This window comes from Onychostoma macrolepis, chromosome 24 (genome assembly GCF_012432095.1).
Source record: "Onychostoma macrolepis isolate SWU-2019 chromosome 24, ASM1243209v1, whole genome shotgun sequence".
NCBI classification, from domain to species: domain Eukaryota; kingdom Metazoa; phylum Chordata; class Actinopteri; order Cypriniformes; family Cyprinidae; genus Onychostoma; species Onychostoma macrolepis.
Genome location: NC_081178.1, coordinates 9040759 through 9064372, shown reverse-complemented (window position 1 = coordinate 9064372; position 23614 = coordinate 9040759). Strand labels below are relative to the sequence as shown.

General features: G+C 35.2%; 1 protein-coding gene across 1 annotated transcript in view; it reads right to left on the bottom strand.

Moving 5' to 3' along the window:
- Positions 1-23614, bottom strand: part of fndc3bb (fibronectin type III domain containing 3Bb) — a 63725-nt gene that overhangs the window by 13232 nt on the left and 26879 nt on the right. Inside the window, exons 4-21 of the mRNA XM_058765369.1 lie at positions 21371-21447; positions 18672-18903; positions 17411-17689; positions 13630-13688; positions 10810-10940; positions 10472-10531; positions 9934-10072; positions 9355-9408; positions 8661-8785; positions 7212-7383; positions 6507-6593; positions 5160-5295; positions 4980-5051; positions 4169-4287; positions 3962-4067; positions 2291-2469; positions 1071-1184; positions 339-488 (exon numbers count right to left, since the gene is read on the bottom strand). Of these exons, the coding sequence (XP_058621352.1) occupies positions 339-488; positions 1071-1184; positions 2291-2469; positions 3962-4067; positions 4169-4287; positions 4980-5051; positions 5160-5295; positions 6507-6593; positions 7212-7383; positions 8661-8785; positions 9355-9408; positions 9934-10072; positions 10472-10531; positions 10810-10940; positions 13630-13688; positions 17411-17689; positions 18672-18903; positions 21371-21447 (2291 nt within the window). The remainder of the gene's footprint in view (positions 1-338; positions 489-1070; positions 1185-2290; positions 2470-3961; positions 4068-4168; positions 4288-4979; positions 5052-5159; positions 5296-6506; positions 6594-7211; positions 7384-8660; positions 8786-9354; positions 9409-9933; positions 10073-10471; positions 10532-10809; positions 10941-13629; positions 13689-17410; positions 17690-18671; positions 18904-21370; positions 21448-23614) is intronic.

Here is a 23614-nt window from a genome sequence, read left to right as displayed (position 1 = left end):
CATTGCAATTATTTGATTATAATCCTTAATTTATATGATCATTTAATTTAAATTAACATATTAAAAAATAGTCAATCCCTATAAATTATAGCTACAAGACAAAGCTTATTTAATAGCTCTGTTTTATTAAATATCTTGAAGTGGATAATTAAAATTAACCAATAATTTTAAAATAAATACATCTAAAAAATGAATTAAAATAAAATGAAAATTAACTAAAAGGCTTTAATCTTGGTAAAATGTCGATTTGTAGAAAAATCAATGAATAAAACAAAATCAATTTGTTCATTTAGAATTCATTTATAACAACTGGATATTTGAACCGTGTCATGAATTACCTGTAGCCTGCAGCAGTAGTCCGTTGATGCCTCCAGGTTGGAGATTTGGAAGTAGGTTTCCGTTCCACTGTAGACCAGTTCAAGAGACTCCAAATCACGTCCCCAGTCCAGCCGGTACTCAGAAATGTCTATCCCAGAGCTCTCTTTGTTCTGGGGATTGAGATCAGAGAAAGCGTTAAGCTCCAGGAAACGCAAAAAACGCATATTCCCAGCAGTACGTGACTAATTACCTGTCTGACACGGTTTCAACAGGACAAACACAAGAGACCTAATGCATCATACGCACCGCTAATAAATGAAACAACCTCTCAAAACAGAATGCAAATCACTGAAATCTGCAAGGATTAAAATCACATTCATTTTCATTGTGAATGAAACACAGGAGGCCCTTTGTCACAAAAAGCCTATAGAGAAGAAGGGACTGAAAGCGCAATTGGTGAAGAAAAGGTTTGGCGTAGACACAATCTGCCACCTTCCCTGCATAGAATTGGTCTTTGGCATTTTCTAGATGATTGATGAAAGAATTATGCTGTGTTTTTGAGAATGCAGTTTCTGCGGCTGTGTTGAGAGTCTATTCTAGTCATTTTGTCTTTCTACGAGTCCCAAAGCCAGTGTTTGCTTCTGAAAATTGATTACTCTCCCAATGCAGCAGAAAATCACTCTGACATCAGATAACAGTAGGATTCATTATTTACTGCCTGTATACTGGGCAAATGCCTCTCGCCGACTCACCTCCCAGGTCACATCTGCACAGGTGTGTGACGTCACATTGATGGCAGGTGGACTACATTGTCCTGGGGGGCCGGCGGCAGTGCTTATTTCCACAGATTCAGAGTACGATCCAAACTGGAAAAAAGGAGAGAGAGAAACCGGCTGAGATTTAGGGCTTTTTGAGCTGTCTCAAAGGTAATGAACCATGGGTTTGACCATCAGGAGGGAAATCTGTTATTTCTGTGGCAGGTAAACCCAAAGTGCTACACTGTGTTAGGCATCCATCTCCGGTGATGGCTGAATTAGTTTCTTAATATCCTTGCCGAGGCAGACAGCAGGTCTCTTTATCGCACTGAGGCAATGTAGAGGGTTTGTTATAAAACGTGGATTTAATGTAAGAGTGGGAAAAACAACCGGAGTGCTGTATTTCTATCTGAGGGGGACAAAATTATAGCTGTTTGAGACACAGTTGTCATGACTCACTGCTTATGAAAGGGAATAAAATCCAAAATTTCTAAAATAACTGCCTAGTTCCCTTCACTAAAATATATACTATTTATATTGTGGGACTTGCGAACAAAAAATATTATTGGTGATATTAAACCAACTGAATGGACAATGTTTTTTGCTTTTGGATTGGTATAATGGATTAGCATTTAATTGTCCATTTAAAGCAACAAAAAATAATTTTGCATTATTAATAATTTTGAAAAAATAATGGCAAAATAATTTTGCATTATTCCAAAAGCAAAAGTTAAATCTTTTGTTATTTTATTATTATTTATATACTTTTATAGTATTTATAAATATTCTACATTAGCTTTTATTTTTATTTTTCATGTGCTTCTGTCATTTTTCGTAGTTTTTTTATATTTCCATAAAACTATATTTTTGTTTTAGTTTTAGTAATTTAGTACTAGAAGCATTTAAAAAAAGCTTATGTTTTAGATTTAAAATTTATATTTTATTTTCAATTAACTATTAACAATTTGAATAGATTTTGTTAATGATAATGACACTGATCTGTCACTTAGTTTGTTGTAGTATGAACAGGATAAAACAAAACAAATCAAAAACAATACATGTTTGTTTACAATGCAATCCAAAGAACATCTTTTTTTAAATTAATTAATTGGATTTCAAGTAGTTTGTTCTGTGTTTCATACATTAAAGAGCCAGATCAATTCATAAAGGGCCAGATCATGCATAAATAGCTGGATCATGCATGCAGGATGACTTACCCCGGCACTGTTGGATGCACGAACTTGGAATCTGTAGGTGGTGCCAGGGAGCAAATTACCCACAGTACACTCTGCTTTGGATCCACAGTACACCTCCGTTGGCTCCGAACCCTCCTCCATTGCACACATTTCCAAGCTAAACTCCGCATTTTCACCCTCTTCACTACACAAAGGACCATCTGGAGAAACAAAGAATGATGGGTAAATGGGAGAAACAGAGATGAAGATGGAACAATAAGCAATCATTTAAAAGTGGAAAAGTCAAAGCATAATCCATCACTTCAGTCCAGAATACATGATCACACCATTAGGACTGTTTCACACATCCTGAGTGGCAATTTGAACTTTTTTCCTCTGAATTCTGATTTTACAATCGCGCAATTTTGGTTCTTGTTTCCAACTAAGAATAAACGTAATTGTGACTTTTTTTTTTTGTCTCATTTTTAGGATTTATTTATTTTATTTTTTTAACAGTTGTGAGATATACACTTGGAATTGAGAGATACACGGTTCCATAGGAAGGTGAGTTAAGGAAGAGGTAGGCCAAGTGTGATAAGAACAACAATAATAATAATAATAATAATAATTATTGTTATTATTCATTCAAACAATTGTGATCTAGAAGGCGAGTCAGCAAGAGGATAATTATAATTTGATGAATTATTATTATGATCAATTGCAAAAATTTTATATTGCAATAATAATAATAATAATAATTATTATTATTATTAGTTAATTAAATTGTATTACGATATATTAATATGAAAATGGCTCATAATTATACTTTTTTTAAATTTTTTAATTGACATGGGAGATGAAAAAAGCATTTTATTACTTATTTCTGAAAAGCCTATTTTGCAAAACAAAGCCACTGTTTTATTGCAACAGCGCTGTCGGTGTGAATCCATCATGCACTCCTCAGCGCAGTTACGCTCACGTGCCCCAGACACAGACTTCAGAAGACATCCATCTGCCACCAACCTCTCCAAACCAAAACACATTCTCAGTCCTCTCTACAACCCTGCGGCTACCTGGCTACAGGAAGGAACCGATCAATTGCAGTGATGGAGAACATGCAGGGAAGCTCACGTCTGCTGTCCGAGCGGCGCGGAGCTCTGAGAGTCAGCGTGGATGGCTGAAATCAGCACTGCTATTTCACAGTTATTTATAGACCATGTTCAGCCTCTTAAATGAGCCCACCTTAACTCAAAAACAGTGAGTCAGGAGTATAATCGCTAACAAACAAGTGCATTTTATCTCTGGTTCCCTCAAACACATGCACACAAAAAACCACACAGTAAATAGGGTGATGTAATGCATGGACGGCACAAAAAAAAAAAAAAAAAAGTAGGTGCAAAGCTTTCAGTTGGTCCAGGTGCATTCTGGGTGAATTGAACTTTAGACTTCAATAGAATTCCATAATTACAAATCCTCTGAATACTTCACCTGTTGACCTGGTAACAAACATAATTAATCTAAAAGCAGACAAGTGTCCTTCAGCTTCCTTTGAACTGCACTTCGAATTGAGTGATTTGTTGAATACGGTCATATATGTCAGTCCGTAAGGGAAAAAACCTCTTGTGCCACAAATGCAAAGCCATTTTTAGACAACCAGTTCTTTCTAAGAGGCAAAAGAGAATAAAAGTGTATAAAGAAAAATAACAGCCTCACCCCACTGCAAGGTCATCTCTTTGTGTTTGACATTACCCACGATACTTGGGGGTTGACAGCGGCCAGGGGGCGGGATATGAGTGCGCACCGTCAAGTCATCTGAGCACTGCACAACCAATACATTGAGTAAACACAATAAGTACACTGAGACTTTATTACATGAATCAGCTTGAGAATTAGTAAATGAACTTGGAAATGTTCTTATACCTGGCTTTGGCCGCCCACATTCACACAGCTGAGTCTCAGGGAGTAGCTTGTTGCTGGTTTTCGATCCTCACACAAATGTTTCCTCTCTGGTCCTCTATAGACAGTCGCCCACTGCCTCTCTGAACACAGACACAGATTAATTAAATACCTCAAATATCTCACTAGACCTGTCAGGAACATACAGTATTAGAGGCATATTTCACATCAAATTTAAAAACAAAAACAACTAACTATACTTTTGAAAGAAAATCAATACTTTTAGCAAGGATGCATTCAATCAAAACTGACATTAAAAGACATTTACATTGTCACATAAAATTCTAATAAAAAAAAATAAAAAAAATGCTGTTTTTGGCTTTCTACCAGCTTCCACAAAAACATTAAATAGCACAACCTTTTTTAAAATTAATAATAAATGTTTCTTGAGCAGAAAATCATTATATCAGAATGACTTCTGAAAGATAACGTGACACTAAAGACAAGTAATGGCTGCTGAAAATTTAGCTTTGCATCACAGGAATAAATTACACTTTCCAAAATTAAAATAGAAAATACATATTTTAATTTGTAAAAATATTTTTACAATATTTCTGTTTTTGATTAAATAAATGCAGCCTTGCTGAGTATAAGAGATTCTTACTAAATTTAGCTAATTAGAATAATTAGCTAAATTTATTTAAATACACATTTACTTTTCGGGGTGAAATACCATGTGGACATGTTCTAGTCAGATTCACCCATTTGTAAATCAAATAAAGGCAAATATTTGAGGGGTTTTCATACTGTTAAAACTTGAATTAAATTATGATACCTTCAGAATTCCCTTCTGATATTTCCAGGACATACGTTAAGTCTCCAGATCCACCATCATCTAGTGGAGGTTCTGATTTAATTGTAAAAAAAAAAAAACAGTAAAGATTAGAATGTGATGATAAACAAACAATAATAAAACTTTTTGTAATGTAAAATGCTGACTTAAAGATTTTCCTACCCCACGTCACACAGAAGCTGTGATATGTGACAGTGTTTACTGCAGGATTCACAGGGGGTCCGGGTCTGTCAGGGGTCGTCTTACACACAAGCAGTGAGCTCGGTGCACTGCGCCACTCGCCACTACAAGTGATGAGCTGTAGGGGGCGACAGTTAAGAGATGTTAGAAATATTAGAAGACCACACAAGGTGAATCATATAACCATACAACTACTTCTGCAGTATAGTATACATATATTTATATATACAAAAATTTGGGGTCAGTAAGATTTGTTTTTAAAGAAATTAATAATTCATTCAACTTGACAAAAAGTGACAAAAGACAATTACAAAAGAGTTCTATTTCAAATAAATGCTGCTGTTTTGAACTTTATATTCATTAAGGAATCCTGAAAAAAACAAAAAAAAAACAATCCACTGCAGGAATAAATTACATTTTGAAATATATTCAAACAGAAAACAGTTATTTTAAATTGTAATACAATTTTACAATATCACCATACTCTTGATCAAATAAATACAGCCTTAGCGAGCATAAGAGACTTCTTTCAAAACCCCAAATTTTGTATTACTGCATGCAATACTGTATCCCACAATAAAATGCTCTTTTCTTTTTCCTTTTCTAGTGTGATTAATTAAATGGAAGTAAAAAACAATTTAGTTTTTTGACTTCTGATTTGATTGGACTGCCAAATGTATTAATTATTAATGATTAGAAATGCAGAAGAACTACGTTTATTTTTATACTGCGCAGTATTCAGGATTCTAGTATTCCATTCCAAGCACCTCTGAGAAGCCAAAGTGACCTCAGACGATATAAATGAAAAGCAGATAATCAAGGTGGCATTTGAAGACTTCAGGACACACTTTTGTGTACTAGACAACATGACTTTTGCGTCCCAATCACCTGCAGCATCGCAGGGAGCGACATTTAAATCCTCTCAGAAGTGTCTTTCTTCCCCTGATAATGCCAACGCAGTGTTCCCGGCCTTCTCAGAGATTAGACTAAAAGCCTTTAACACACCACCACGGGAAATCAATTCACCTTCCCCCAAACTGCTGGATCTGAGAAACAGCTCCAAGTTAGCGGAGAAACTGAAGTTCATTAGATTATCACTAATTGCCTTATTAGCGAAGAAGGAAATGAGGAAGCAAAGGTGCTTTGGGAACATGTGCTTTTCTAGAGCTCTAGTTAAAACACTAGTATGGATGGTTTGTTTGTGTATGAGAACAAAAGGAAGCAGCACCTGTAAATCAAAATAATGCATAAATATAATAAATAAAAGCCTTAGGCTTATTGGCTTTGGGCTGTTGTACCATTAACATCTTGAATCTGGGCTTCACTCACCCTGAATTTGTACTGCGTGTTCCTTCTTAGGGACTCCACCTTACGGTTCAGCTCCAAACCGCTGTAAACTACCTGGAAGTCCAGTCCCTGGCAAAAACACATTGTCCATTAGGTGTCAGGAAGTGAAGTATGGAACACTTATTCCCAGTTTTGCTCTAGAGGCTGTCTAAATCACTGTCTTGCACTTGTAAATACTTCACTGAGGCTGACAAACAGATAGAAGTGAGGAATTGTGTCAGTTCTGCCTCTGAAACAACTTTTTTTGTTGGATGACACCACCAATGCCTCTTATATTTCAATACCTTCGCTACTATCTGGCAATTAACACTGGTTTTTAATGATCCAACAAATTGCTGATGAATGAAATTAAGTTGCGTACTATTTTTTTCTTATTAATATCCTGTTTCACTCAGTAATGTGCTCCATTAAAGATGCAAAATAGGAAGTGGACATTGTTGCATGACTTTAAAGTGGGAAAATGTATAAAAATTTCAGTCATGGATCCTGAAGAGCCCATTTACTCTGACAACTGTGGGCAAGGGCAATTAACTAACCAGTAAAAACAGCTAAGAGATATGACATCCAGTGTACAACACTGAAAAAAAAATCTATTTTTGGTAGATATTATGACAACAGAAAGCCATAACTCTTGCACAAGGGCTCAGGGGAATTATGGGATGGGGGCGGTAGAGGTGAGTTCAACACCTTGGTCTCATCCTGCATCTCCAGGGTGTATGTGACGACCTCCTCAGCGCTGCTGTTTGGTCGTGTCCACTCCAGTGTAACCCAGGACGGACCTGTCTGTACCAGCCGCGGAGGTAAGGATGTCTGCGGGAGACTTCCTGTGGTGTTGAAGATGACTTCTGCGCTGAATCCACTGCAGAAAAAAAAAAAACACATTTGTCAACAGTAATAAATCCCATCCTTTCCCATCCTATTAAGATTATACGACATATCTGTGTATCATCAAAGCATGTGAGAAGCACAAAATTATAAATTGTTTGGACTTTCTAACCCCCAGCACTGCCGCCACTCACCGTGAGTAGTGAGGAGAATTTTCTCATTTAACACATCATTAAACACGAAGACACCACAGGGCCAAAATTCTATTAAATTGCGTACAAATAAAAGCACATAGGCTGCTGGGTTATACCGATAAATATTGACTTTTTGAAGTAAATCATAAAACAATTTAAAACACAATATTTTCACCAACACCTCAAAAATAAGTACTATGGCAGTACCATAATAAAATGGTATAACTAAAATAAATATTAGGCCTATATTAATATTATAATTAATATATTATTATAAAAATAACAGAATTATCTTGCTAAAATATATCAAATAAAATAATAGGTTACATTTTTTTAAAAGTTGACACTGTTACAGTGTAATAACACAAATAAGTACTTTGTAAGATTAATTAACCACATGCATTTTCTGTAGGGTTACGGTCAGTTTGAGAGTTTGGTTTTAGAGTTAGTTACTTGTAATTATGCATACTTTACTGTTATTACTACAGTAAGCACATGTAACTATGTCACCTTAAAACAAAGAGTTAAAATGAATAATAAAACTAAATTAAAAAATAAAATTATAGCAATATATGGTATTACCAGTGTTGGGGATTAACTAGTTACATGTAACGGCTTGATGTAATAATTTGTAAAACAAAATAAATGTAACTGTAATCCGTTACTGTAAACGGCTACTGTGAAAAAAAATAGTGTAATTAAATTACAGTTACTTATGAACGATTACAAAGGGGGTCACATCTGAATATTTTCTGTAAAAAGCTAGGATGTGTTGAATAATATTAATTTGTTGCTTTGCCTGTTTTTTATGTGCATGATGCCTCCTGCAACTTAAAGACCTTTTAGTAAAGCGATACTATTCGGATGCTTTTGTTTGCTTGCAGTTGAAAACATCCGTTAGAAATGTAGAAAAGTAATCAAATGTAATCAGTTACATTAATAAAGTAATCGAAATAGTTACATTACTTATTACATTTTAAATAGGGTAACTTGTAATCTGTAACTTATTACATTTCCAAAGTAATCTTCCCAACACTGGGTATTACTGGTTATAATTTAATTTAACTTTTTCTTTTTTTTCAATCTGTTTTTGTAGGAGACAGACAAATAAACAAACCTGGTGCCAATATCATTTAGTGCTGCCACTCGAAACGTGTACCCGACAGCAGGGCACAACCTCATTACTTTGCAGTGTCGCTGGTGTCCAACATAATATTCACGGAAAATGCTGTTTTTCTTCCCCTGGAAAAGAAACAAGTATAAAGCGACACCGTCAGGAATGACAAATAGGATGACAAGAACAACACAAACATCTAAAAACATGGAGAAAAGGACATCGACAGACACATGCTGTGTCAGAACAGAACACTCTTTAAATGAAAAGAACAACAACAAGAACAAAATTGCTGCTGGAAGCTGTGCTAATTGTCACAACAACAGGAGCCAGTATTAAATTAAGGTTAAATGCACAGGTATTCTGAATGGATTCATGTGGGGAAGAACGGCTGCCAGCATCTTCAGATACTTCTGGAGCCACACAGCCACAGATGAGGAGTTTTAATGAACTCTTAATGAGTCAGAAAAGCTTTGGGTAAATGAAAATAACTGAAGTAGACAGACTATGGCGTAAAGCGGAACAGTCGATTAAAGCCTCAGTCGCCACAGGACCAACATCTCATGCCATGGGGACGGCATGAAAAGGAAGGCAAATAATAGAGAGGAAATGAGAGAAAAAGAGAAATCACCTGAATAGTCTGAGTAAATGGCACACACAGGATATAACCAAATTAATTTAGAGAGGTGATGCATACCTCATCCCATTCTAGAACATAATTGGTGATTTTTGAGCCATTGTCCGCAGGGGGCTGAAATAAAAAAATGAAAATTACAAAATATTCATATATACACTTCCAATCAAAAGATTGTTGTTTTTTTTTAAAATGTTTTAGTCTTTTATGCTCACCAATGCTGCATTTATTTGATAAAAAACATAGTATAAACAGTTGTGAAATTTCTATTTGAATATATTTTAAAATGCAACATCAAATTAAAATTTTATGCATCCTTACTAAATTAAAGTATTAATTTCTTTTTTTTTTTTTTTTTTTTAAATCCCTCAAACTTTTATATAAAAAAATATGTAAATCAATCATTACTAAGGACACTAAGCAAAAATAAATATTTTTATTATGAATTATTACACCAAAAAGTTTTTTTTTCTTGGCATGAAGCAATGGGAATGTTCAATTAATAATTGCATTAATTATTAATAAATCACCATTAACCAACTAAACTATATTACTAAATAATAGTTTGACCCTAAGATATTTGAATGGTTGTAGAAACTCCGCACAATAATACAAAATCCAAAGCAATTAAGTCATACATACCTTCCACTGTAATGTGAGGGAGCTCTTGGTGCGATGGGACAGTCTGGGAGGTAGAGGGGTATCAGGAGGGGCACTGTGGGTAGTGAAGGCCCTCACATCCGAACTAGGACCCTTTAGTGAGTTACACACTGTGCTTACTCTGTAAAACACACATGGTGAGAATTTCCCAATGAGTAGTTCAAGAGTATTTCAGAAAATCTGTTATTGTCATTTGAAATGCATCATTTAGCTATAACAATGTATTTGAATGCCGTATCCACTGTAGTTACAAGCACAAGAACACACTGTGCCAGTACTGTGCTGTTTAACGTAAGTGTTCAGATGCAGAAAATTCTCATATTTAAGTACAAATCCTTTTTTTGCATATATTATCTCTGATTTAGTCGTGGTAATCGGATATCAGGGCATTCATCTTTCTTCAGCACTCAAATGAAATTCAAAAGTGGTCAGCTAATGGAGCACTTCACCTAATTTGTGAGTCGCTTTGATAAAAGTGTGCGCTAAATGAATAAATGCAAATGTGCAACACTACTCTTACCTGATGTGATAGTCTGTGGCTGGTCTGAGGTCAGTGAGGGTGTACTGGAGCTCCTCACCACTGAAACACAGTCAGACTGAGAGTGAAAGTTTGTTTGTGGGAATAGATGGGTGAAGCATTCTTTAAAACCTCCTTCAGCTTTCCATTCAATTCATAATAGCCTGTATGCTTTGTTCCAGGGACCAAAAAAAAAAGTCAAAGCTGCAGACATGAGGAATTTTTCCTAACCGCATGAGGAAGAATGCTATGTAACTATACTAATGAGTGAAAACAAATAGTTTTAGTGATTCAGAACACAGACATCAATAAAAATTATGAATCTAATCAGAGGCCCTTACCTATACACAACCTTGTATTTCCCGTCTCGCCCCTTGTCCGTGAGCTGGAGCTCGTAACTACAGGAAGGGACCCGTCCAGATGATCCCGACGTCCATGACACAAGCGCGGAGCGGGACTGTACGTTAGACACCTGAGGGTCCAAAATAAAGACAGATTTCAAGTTTTACTATAAAACATAAGTGCCTGAAATTTAACCTCCAAAGTAAATATTTCAATAATAATAATATTATATATATTAGAAATATTCTTGCAAATTTTATTTGCAATACAATAATGTTTCTTAACAATATTGCTGAAAATATTTGAAGATTTATTCATTTCTTTTTAATCAGCCTATATAAAGGCTGTAAAACAAGAGTGACAGTCCAAAACAATTTTCAGAGAAGAGTCTGGGAGAAGACTAAAAGTTCAAAATAAAGTGAGACAACTGAAAGGCAGGCCCATTTGAATTATAATTTCCAATTATGTATGATGTCTGGTACATCAATAAATTTAGACAGCTGTAAATAGTACTTAATTCGGGTGCCAAGGCTACTGCAGGCTCATCTTCAGTGAATGAAGCATCAGTCAGAGCACCCTGCAGCTGACGTCCTCCACAGTTGCTCAAAGCGGAGAGCAACTGCTCATTCACAAAACAAAAACATCTGCCTGAAGAGGCTTCAGTCAAGGCAAACCAGACTATTTATCACACACTTGCTGTTTTGCATTCAAACCAAGTGATTTTGTATTAGTAAAGAATGAAAGCAAGAGCTATAAGGAGTATCTTCACAAACGTCTAAGCGTCTCCTGTATCAGTAAAACGTTACAGGAACTGATCATGACGAAAGACACTGAAAAATGCCTCATTTATGAAATTGTTATGCCACAGCACCAATCAGGGAAGCAGAAACAGCTTCTTGTGTAGAACAGAAATGAGTTTTAAGGAAGCTAAAATAATAGAAAGATAAGAAAAAGCAGCACAAAAAAGCAGGTAAACTTGTTATCATCATCTTGATAATACACACAAAAAAAGAGACTTAAATGGTAAAAAAAAGTATATGTTCAGTTACTCAATCTACAGTAAATATATAATATAAAATGTTAAAATAAATACATATCTAACAAATTTAATAATATATTATCTATAAAATATACAAAAATATAATATATAATAATTCTCTTAAAAAAGATACACTATATTTAAAAAAAAACTTTATAACATGCCTCAAACATTCTCCATGAAAAACATTGCTTACATTTGAGGTCTCAGAGACCTCAAATATAAAACATTTTCTTTTTAACATTACATTCTCTGCTCTACTCATTGAAGTGGCACACTCCTGTCAGTTGTTTACTTCAATTTGCTTTATTATATTTTCTAGAGTGCATTTCTGCAGAGGTCAAATTGATCTTGAACAGAACTGTGCGTGCCTGCTTTGTGATAGAACAGAGGGTTAAAAGTTCAAAGGTGTATTTGCTGGTATCGGATTAGGTCAGAGGAACATTACAATTAAAGGCAATTACAACTATTATCTTTACACAAAAAAGGGGTTAAAATAGATGAACGAAAATGTACTGGATAGCAAAACATTAATATGGCATCTACACCAATGATGTAAGACCTTATATCAGAATTAACTGCACTGTATTTTTGCAATTACTTATAACTAACTGCTCCCAAAGGTGGATATATGTCATCAGTTTTCACAATTCTTTCAGTAACATCTGAAAACCAGAACATGTCCAAATGCTTTTTAATCTTCATTTTGAACCGTGCAACTATTGTTTTACAATTTGAAACTTAACAAAACCTTCTTTTTGTGTTCTTTAATTAAATGCCACATCTAAAGCAATCTAATTTTCAATATATATTCTTTAATAATCAACATTCTATATATTCTTTTTTGGTCTCCTGTATATTAATATCACATTTTAAAGCCTAAACGAATATATAACACGCGTTCCCACTCAAAGAAAGAGACGGAGATTATGAAATCGGTTGCAGAGATGAGAAAAACATATTGATGTGACCAATCAATGAACCATTAAGCCATTCATTAACAGCTGCTGCCCCCTCGTGAACAGAAACGGAAATGCTTCGTTCTGACCATCTCTAAACAATTACAATCCTCATGTTTCAGGAGTCCTTATGTGGTTGCTAAGTGCAGAGTGGGTTTAACACATTATTATGAGGTTTCTAGGGTGTTCTGGATGGTTGCCAAGTCCGCTATGATAATTCACCTTTGTTTTCCGGGATTTCCAAATCACCTAAAATGTTTTTCTACACTACTCATACATTATACTGTATGTGTGTGCATTGCTTTGTTCATTCTCTGTAGATCCCACCTTCTCGCACACCACGATTGGTCGATTATGTATAATACCTGCACGCTATTGGTCAAACTACTTTTCAGTCATTACCTTCCACAAATATGAAAAAAAAGGATGTATGGTCATTGGTCACCCTACTCTATGATAATCTGATCCCTAGACTCAAATCAAGTTTATATGATTTCCCTTTCCAATTTTATCATCCACCATGCAAAAATCACACATCTGTTTAGAGAGGAAACAATAAGTCTCCTTAACAAGCCTGTGGGATTTGAGGTGTCATTCATAATGTTTAAAATAGTTTAAAAATTAGCGTTTGGTGTTTGTTTTTATCCCTAATGCAAAAAAAAAAAAGTCATGTAATGTTTTCCAAATAATAGAATATTTATAGTGGAGCAATAATCCTGCAGGACAAATAAAACAATAACTGGCAACATTGGTGGTTTTTGATTCGCTGAAGCGTCTGCGGAAAGGAGATTTGTGAGATGACATGATTTAAAATCACTCACCTGCGGCTTGTCCATTCCTGATGGCACAGCCTGAACTCGTCTCGTGTCCACATCATGATCTGCACAGAAAACACATTAAATGTAGCCGTCCGTCTCCTATCAGTCATAAATCAGAGTGTGTGTGTGTCTGTAACATCTCCATGCTTGTTTGCATAGAGAAAGAAATATAGAGAACATAAATTCAGCATCTCCAGACAGAGACACAGATCTGAGGCGATAGAGACGTCTTGATGGATGGGGCTGTCGGTTTGGGCCTGAGCCGGGTCGGAAAGTGTCTGTCAGGGAGTGAGGTTCATAGGTCTGGCTCTTATGGGGCCCGAGGGGCTCCTGCAATGAGTCATCACTGCGATGAAGTCATGGCAACATGACCCTACACTGACCTCCATGGTTTTCCCCCAATAAGATGTTGTTGGGATTGAGATATAGAGGATGTTTTCAGTGGATTCTTTATTTTATTAGAGGAAGAGGGAAAAGAGTGGAAAAATGAGAGATTCCACTCCATGTATGGATTAAAAACAGGTCAAAGTGGTCTTGAATTACTCATTGGATTCAAAGGAGTCACAACAGTGTTGGAAAACAATTTTGAGAAGTAAAGTGATGTCAACTACAAACTACATTTCAGTAGAAAACTGATAAATGTCACAAATGTTTGTAATATAGTACTGCGCATGTTTACCAGTGGAAGCCTGTATATATAAATGACTAAAAAGGTAATTGACAATATTTCTGCTAACTTTTTCTAATAATTGCAACTATTTTAAAATTGACGTTCTATTTAACAAAATGGCATTTTCTTCTAAATTGTCATTTTAAATAAATCACAGAGTTGTCTTGTTTAATTGGTGGAATTAAACGTAAAAAAGAAATCTGTTTAAATTAATTCAGAAAGAAACTAATTTTATTTAGCAGCCAGGCATGCATTAAATTGATAAGAAACTGACAATAAACACAAAATATCAATTCTTTGTATCAAATAAAGGCTTTTTCTTCTGAATTTTTGCCGTTTAAAACATTTATAAGAAGAAGAAATTTTTCTTAAGCACCAAATCAGCATATATTATATTTCTGCATCATATAGTACGCATACGCCGTTCAAAAGTTTTGGGTCAGTATGATTTCTTTTTAAAGAAATTAATAATTCATTCAGCAAGGACATATTAAATTAAGCAAAGGTGACAGTAAAGACATACTGTTACAAAAGATTTATGTTTCAAATATGCATTGCTCTTTTGAACATTATATTCATTGAGCTCATTCTGGAAAAAAAGTATTATGATTTTAACAAAAAATAAATAAATTAGTACAACTATTTTCAACATTGATGATAAATGCTTCTTGAACAGCAAAGCAGTATATTAGAATGAAGACTGGAGTAATGGCTGCTAAAATCAACTTTGCGGTCACAGGATTAAAATACATTTAAAATACATTCAAATAGAAAAAGATTTATTTTAAACTGGAATAATTTTTCACAATATTACTGTGTTTACTGTATTTTTAATCAAATAAACGCAGCCTTGGTGAGCATAGAGACTTCTTTCAAAAACATAAAAAACTAAATCTCACAGACACCTGATTTTCAAACTGTGCTAACTTTTCAAAAGGATAGCTAGACTGTGCTTTAACTAGTTTAAATTATGAGTAGTTTGTTGACAAGCCACAGCAAAGCCCTGAACACCTCTGGAGGCTGAAGACCAAGTCTAAACATCTGATGTCATGCATTTCATCCAGATCGGAGCATCTTCTCAGACATTCCCCACAGGAACAGCTCGTCTTCTCATCTCTTGATTTAATTTGCTGTGCTTTTCCCTGTTCATTTTAACACGGACCAGCCTTGTGCTGTCACTTCAGACAGGAAGAGATCTGTCTCTCATTATGTACTGTGGTTTAGACACACACACACACACACACACACACTCTCTCTCTCTTTAACACACACAGACACAGAGGCATGGGAACCAAAGGTTCAGAAGAACAAAGACCAGGGTAAGATAAGACATTAAAGAACAAAGAGGAAAACAGCGAGACAGAGTGAGCTGTTTTCAAAGGAATGATGAAAGAAAAGGAAACGATGATACAGAGAATTATGGAATCTAATGCGTCTCATGCAACATGTGTTCCACATTCATCCACGATCTGATCCCAGAACAGCTACATCCCGTTTTGGTATTCTTCAAGCTTACTGTATACTATGTGCTGTACTAAGATTGGTAATTAAGAACTGATTCTTCCTAACAGCTAAATAAATGCTGCAGTGAAAATAATGAGAAAGACTGAACAACACAAAATAAAACTATAAAAGACATAAAACCCTATAGCATAACCAGCATAGTACGAGTCAACAAATGTCTTCTTAAACTGATTTTTTTTTTAAAAAAAATCAGTCAGAAAATTAAGCCTAAACATGAATTGTTATAGTATCATTATCTATTAAAACAACAGTTAAAGATAAACATTTAGAGTTTTGTTGTAATAAATGACACTAAATAAAAATAAGAAACATTTTACCAAAATATTAAAAAAGATTTTTTTTAAATGACACATTTTGGAAATAAATTATTTTAATTAATTATTATTGATTAATTAAGTTCTGACCTTTTAGTTTGATCAAATAAGCCAAGAAGGGAATTTATAAATAATTATATAAATAAGGAAAAATATGGTAAAATAATTCTAATATTATGATTTGGTGCTCAAGTAACATTTTTTATTATTATCGGTATTGGGAACAGTTGTGCTAACTGCATAATATTTTTGTGGAAACTGATTTTTATTTTATTTATTTATTTTTTGCAGGATTCATTGATGAATCATTGATTAGTTCAAAAGAACAGCATTTATAAGAAATAGAAATATTACTGACCCCAAACATTTGACCCCAAACATCTCCTCCTCTATGCGCACTTGACACTTTTCACACACACTGCTGTGTGTATACAAATCCCACAAAAGACTCAGTAATATATATATGTTTACATGCTCATGCACTACAAATCATCCTGCACTGTTCCCCAGCCAGCTGCTGACTCACAATGTTTCTCTTCGCACATGCACAGTATTTATCTGAAGCACTCGTATAGTTTGTATTGCTTGTTTTTTTAGTTTATGTATAGGTAAAACATTTTTCATATATAGTATATAAAGAGTCAAATCTATCAGTAGGATAGTTGTGTATAGGTTTATATTGTTTTACTTCATTGCTGTATGCCTGTATTTATGTAGCACCGTGGTCCTGTGAGGCACGACATTTCGTTCCACTGTATGCCCCCGCATGTAGCGGAATGACAATAAAGCTCAACTTGACTTGACTTGAACGGTACTGCACAACTATATACTCCAGCAGCAGTAATAGTACTTTTAGTATGCTATTCACAGCCTATTTCATTCAAGCGACTGACTGTATTGCACCAGTAGTGGGCACTCTTCTACATTTACACTTGCTTCCTGCACTATCTACTGTTTACCCAATGTGTATGTGTGTCACACTAAGAGTAAAATGCTGACACTGATATAAGAGCTCAAAAACAAAGGCTTAGAGGTAAGGACCCATAAAGCTTCATGGAAATGAGACTTTAAAGTCAACAGATGTGGACAAGATTGTTGACTCATCTCAACAGAGTCAGCAGCTCTGACTGCTTTTATTTGAGTCCAGCTGACACTAGAAATATTCTTTTTTTTTTTTTTTTGGCTCTCAGCTGTTGCCACATGTATGAGAGACATGAGAACAAAATCAGCGAGACGGGTCTTAAATTAGAGGTGTTTTAAATTCGACTTGGCTCACCCTGTGGCTCAGTGTCTGAGTGTTTGGGGCTTCCTCTGGCTCTTCGATCTGGCCTCTTGTTGCCAGGGCTTCCTCCTCCTCCTCCAGGGCTGCTGTGGCTCTTGCCGTAGCCGTTAGCAGTGGTGGTGCAGGCCGTGGTGTTCTTGTAGCTGTTGGACAGCGGGCTGGTCACCTGACTTAGACTTGTACGCTCCACCGGCTGTTTGAGCTTCTTGGGTGGAGGTTTACAGTACTCCTCATGACCCATGAAAGTGGAGACATTATACAGCGGGATGATCTCTGAGATAAGACAAAGATCGGAATTACACTATGGAAAGTAGAAAGCAAATGCGCTGCATACACAAATATATGTTGCTTTGCTTAAAATTTTAGTGCTTATGTAAAACATAATTACTGATATACTTTATACTGTATTTTAAAATTTAGTTTACAAAATTCAATATACAATACCCATAAATTCTAGTCTACAAAAGTGTTTTAAGCAGCGTTGTGTATACATAAGCACAATAATGTTAAATAAAACTTAATATATTACTCAAAGTATTTTAGCTTAATTTTCTTAAAATTAAGCTAAACTTTCTTAAACTGTTTTTAAAAATTCTTAAAATATTTTAAAATGTAGTTTAATAAAAAAGTACAAATATAATACATAAAAATGTAAAAAGTCTTGAATGTTATAATATATAAAAATGTAATATTTTTATATTCACTACACAATTTTTATTCGTCTACAAATCTAATTTTGTGTAGTAATGTGCATACATATGAATTAATTTTAGTACAGCCAAGAAATTCATATATTTAAAATAATTTAATATAATTGTATATTTCATATTCAGTACATATTCAGCTCATATTCAGTATACATAATATACTGTAGTAATACATATACATACATATTACACACAAACTGTCTATAACTATATATATAAAAAAATAGAAAATATATATAGAAAAATATTTATTATATTTCATATTTAGTTTAAAATGTATGTTAGTCTACAAAAAGGATTTCAATCATTTAAGAATAAGAAAATAATTCCTTAAAACTACAAGAAATATTCAGTCAAGCATGTCCCAACTTTTCACTGGTAACGAACGTTTTCATAGCTTTGTGTGGTATTTCTCTTTCATACCGAGGTTGGTTAGGACAGTGTTATGATTCAGTACAAAGATACGGTTGCCCATCCTCACTGAAGTATGTGTTTAAATAAATGAATAAGACCAGGACCTTTAGTCTACAGTGAACTATGAAGCTTACCTTCCGGGTAGATGGGTGGCAGTCGGTGCTGATAGAACTGGTGTGGTGGCACGTCACCGGGGCTGACTGGAGGATAATATGACGTATGTGAAGCCGGAATAAAGTGTGGGTGCGTCAGGTATGGAGGGTGAATGTGATGGTTCGGGGACAGAGCCGGAGAGTAACTCGGAGGGTAACATTCAGAATGAGGCGTGACCACAACCCTCCGCACGCCAGTGTTGTCCTCCAGAACCTGAAAATACAAACACCCACAGACGTCAAGCCAAACAATTCCCAACCTCACAGGCTCTCTGACGTCAGCTATTAGGGCCCCACCCAACAAACAACACCGGATCTAACGTGCCAGCAGTTACGAGGCAACCACAGACGTTCAGTGCCACTTTAAACAAAGGGCAGGAATGCAAAAGTAAATGGCTATCAAGTACATTCCACTGGAGGAATGCATGCATGGAAGACGCTTACAGGAATCACAGATCTGCTGGTGCAGTTCACATGAGAGAATCAACTTATAACCAGCGCTGACCAGCTTGGTCACCCAAGGTTAGAAGGTGAGGTTAGTGACGACAGCAGAAAACTGCTCAAAACAAAAAATGCTTTTACTGCAGGAAAGAAATGTTTGGATCTGCCGGCAAAATGTTCTTGGTTCAAGCAGTGAGCTATTAAAACACTTACACAGCATGTACCTTCAAGCCCCCCTGTGAGGTTCATATTTTTTAGTTCGCAATTGATGTAATGTGATTGAAGATGCAGTGATGAGTGGTGTTTTCTGGCAAACAGTACACAAAAATGTGTTTACAAAGTGTTCACTCAATATTTATAATTAAAAATGATGGCCAATACCAATAAACTTTTCCACTTTAAACCAGAGGGAAAACTTTGTCCAGAGATAAATACTGACATGTGGGGAAAACAAGCACAAATTTATGTTTGAGTTTGCATATTCTGGCACGTGCAAAGACATTATGTCAAATAATCATTTGTGCTCATAAATTAAGCAAAAAAAAATTTGAACATCACAGTGATTTCAGGAGAACCAACAATCGCTTACATCAACAAATTCATTTTTAAAATAATTTTAATCAAGTTTAGTTCTAACAGTTGATGTGAAACTGTTAAAGGAACAATCTATTCAGCCGATCTCCGGGTCTGGCGGTAGCACTTTTTGTGTAGCTTAGCATAGATCATTGAATCCGATTAGACCGTTAGCATCTGGTCTTACGCCGGAATGAGAGTATAGTTCCTAGCCATATCGGCCTAGAAATTCGCAACTTTTCATTTTCAGTCAGTCTTAGTACACGATGTAACTACAGAAGAGTCAAGTTTTAACTCTTTGGTCATTTTTGAACGAGATGCTAACAGTCTTATCAGATTCAATGATCTATGCTAAGCTACGCTAAAAGTGCTACCGCCAGACCCCGGAGATCAGCTGAATGGATTCGATAACGGTAAAACTCAACTGTTTAACTCTTGAGGAGTTGGAAAATGAGCCTATTTTCAAAAAAAGTGGAGTGTTCCTTTAATACGTTCATTTTAGGATTAAGTAGTATTTTTTTAAATCAATTATTAATTTTATTAATTAATCTCCAAGGTCTACAAACTAAATTTCTGGATTTATTCAATAACATTAAAAATAAATCTTAAATCATAATATCAAAACACTGTGACTCAAGCATATCTGGACAGGTAATTAACTCATAAATAGTATCAAGGTACGGCACATTATTATTTATTAGGTAATATGTTTAAATACCATTTAAAAATTCGGGGTCAGTGAGATTTTTAAGTAAATAATACATCTATGGAGCATGGATGCATTCAATTAATCAAAAGTGACAGTAAAGATATTTTATAATGTTAAAAAAGGTTTACATTTAAAATAAATGCTGTTCTTTTGAACTTTCTATTCATCAAATAATCCTGACATTTTTTTTAATTCATTATAATAACTTTTAATTTGTAATAATATTTCACAATGTGTGTCTTTTTGACCAAATAAATGCTTTTTTTTTTTTTTTTTAATGTCTTTCAACAGCATTAAAAAAAATCTTACGGACCACAAACTTTTTAACAATATTTTATGTTGACTGTACATTTAGTTCACATGGATTCTGTGTAGAGGTAAATAAAAACTGATGTTTATGAGGCCACATGCTTGTGCAATAAAACAACATTTCCCATCATTTTCTGAGGCAACAAAGCAACAATTACACACATAATGAGCATTATTATTACTTCATTTTGATGCACTTGTGCTAAAAAGCTTCCATCTTGTTGGGAAGGTAAAAGAGAGAAACTGGTGTGCTGGTCCTGCCCTTCACATTCGGGTGGAATGCGCTAATGAATCATATTTACACGAGTGACCTTTGTGCCATTATAACCCCCCCACTGATTTATTACACCCACAACTCAAAGCCTTTTTCCTGCCCTCTCTGCAAGAGTTTTTTGACCTTTCTACTGAAATGTCACTGCCGCCGACCTTTAGCAAACTCTGTCCTGACACGGCTCCGTAAAGATGAACAACTTGGAATTTTGCGCCTGTTCTTCTGTTGTTTGTTTGACTGCTGCATACTAGAATCACACTTTGTAAACATGTTTCCAAGAAAGGGATATTCGCCTATGAGGAGTGAAATCACATCCTCATTGTGCGGGAGAGGTTTCGCCACCCCAACGCATGGCCCTGTCCCATTCCTGCCGGTTACCTGGGAGACGTAGCCAGGAGGAACGTGGATTGGTGGAATGGAACCGTTCGGTGACATCATGGGAACTTCAGCAGGCCCTGAGGCAGAAAAAAAAAAAAAAATTAAAAATTTTCAAAAAAAGTGAAGAAAGCAGTCAATCAAACAGTAACACAATGCTGACTCCGCCCTCTCATTCCATCAGGTAATGCAAGGCTAAGCAAAGAAAATTCTAGGGGCTACGAGAAAATAGCAGAAAAACAGGAATGCATTGGTAATAAGACACGTATATGCTTAAGAGATGGAATTACACACTTTAATCACAAAGCTACCGATTGCATTCTCTTCATTGTATTCTATTCAAGTAACATACTATATAGCAAATCTCAACTGTGCAATTGTTTATATCAAATATCGTATCTATATTAACACCGAGCAATATATTTAAAGGATATAGTACACCCATCTTTATCTGCATACATACAGTACACTCACTTAAAGCTATTATTTATATGTGTGTGTGGATAAGCACACTGTTAAAAAAAAAAAAAAGAAAAGACTACTTTAACTGTAAAAATGCTAAAGTAAAAACTGTTAATTGTTTACCGTGAGTTCCCTTACTATATACACACACAAGGAAAAACTAACAGATCTAACCTTACATTTCATGTAATTTCACACTAAAATACTGTTGAATGTAGAGTTTGTGGAAGTGAAAGAACAATTCATCTTATTACAATTTACACTGAAAACTCAAACTGGCATTCCCAGAATTCCCTGTGACAGCTCATATTTTGATTAAATTAAATAATTGTAATTCTTAATAACGTTTGTTATTAGTTATCTATATTAGGGTTTTGTCACAGCTCATGTTGTTTAAAACATGGTTTAAAACAATGGTGTTTTGCATTTGTGCGCATGACACTGTGCACCTTCTACATATTAGTATTTACCTCAGTTTGTGGACAAGCTACTTGTGATGAACTTTGAATCATCATGTGGCTTACTTTTTACCATCAGAGTTGGTAAAACAGGTAAACACAAAACAGATTTTAGTAGCAGCATGGCCTTGCTAATTCAGCAGAAAATGACTGTTAGATTTTACATTTAAAATATCATTTATTTTTTGTAAATTACAGTTTTAAACTAATTTAACCATTTATTTTGTAAATGTTTACATTTTTGCTGTATTTTTACAGAATTATTCTGACAAATACAAGTGCCAGTATTTTTCTGAAACAGTGTAGAACTTCACTCGCACTTCCATTCATACGTAAAACCACGTAAAGTGATATATACTATTATACAACAAATCTCAACTGCTTGGTTGTTTATATAGTCACAAAATGTGTGTGTGTGTGTGTGTGTGTGTGTGTGTGTGTGTATATATATATATATATATATATATATATATATATATATATATATATATATATATATATATATATATATAAATTATATTGTATTATATATATATATATATATATATATATATATATATATGTGTGTGTATGTATATGTGTGAGTATATATACACATTTTGTGTACACTAATGGCATGAAGATATTACGATATTTTTAAACGCTGACAGCACGATTTTCTGTAGAGCTTTTTAAAACATGTTTGAAACAATGTGTATTGTGAAATGCACTATACAAATAAAAGCGGCTTGACTTGATTTTTGATCCACTTTTGATAGGCCTATATTTTGACACTGGGTTAAACAAACAGTTTAGGGCATTGTTTATGGCTGCACCGCAGTCAACGCGGTAGAAATAGAGCCATCAGGTCCAACTGGTGCGCCACAGGAAGAAAGCGCCACCGCCAGCACACAAACCCTCTCTGTTATGGTTCTCATGAGATGCTGGTGAATGAAACCCCTCCACCGCATCACACCGACTGCTTGTTGTCAGAACACAAAGCTCAGAGATGCAACTCAAACAAGGACCTTCATCCGGGGCTCGTGTAGCAGAGGGCCACCAGCTGTTTTAGACATCAGTGTCTCCTCCAGACCCTGCAGGAATCATGGCGAGACAGCCTCCGGTGCAGTAAATCACAAAGTCACCCTGATGAATTTTACAGTTTCTCCTTGCTTTCTCCCCCATCAGTCAATACCAGGGTCAGTATCTCTAGCTAGCCGTTGCTGGGTTTGAATAAGACCCTGTTTGTGCTTGTATTGAAGGGGCTTCACAGGAGTTTCTTCAGCGGCGTGGAAAGGGGGAGGGGTGTGTGTACACAGCGATGTGTGTGGGTCGTTTCACCGGGACG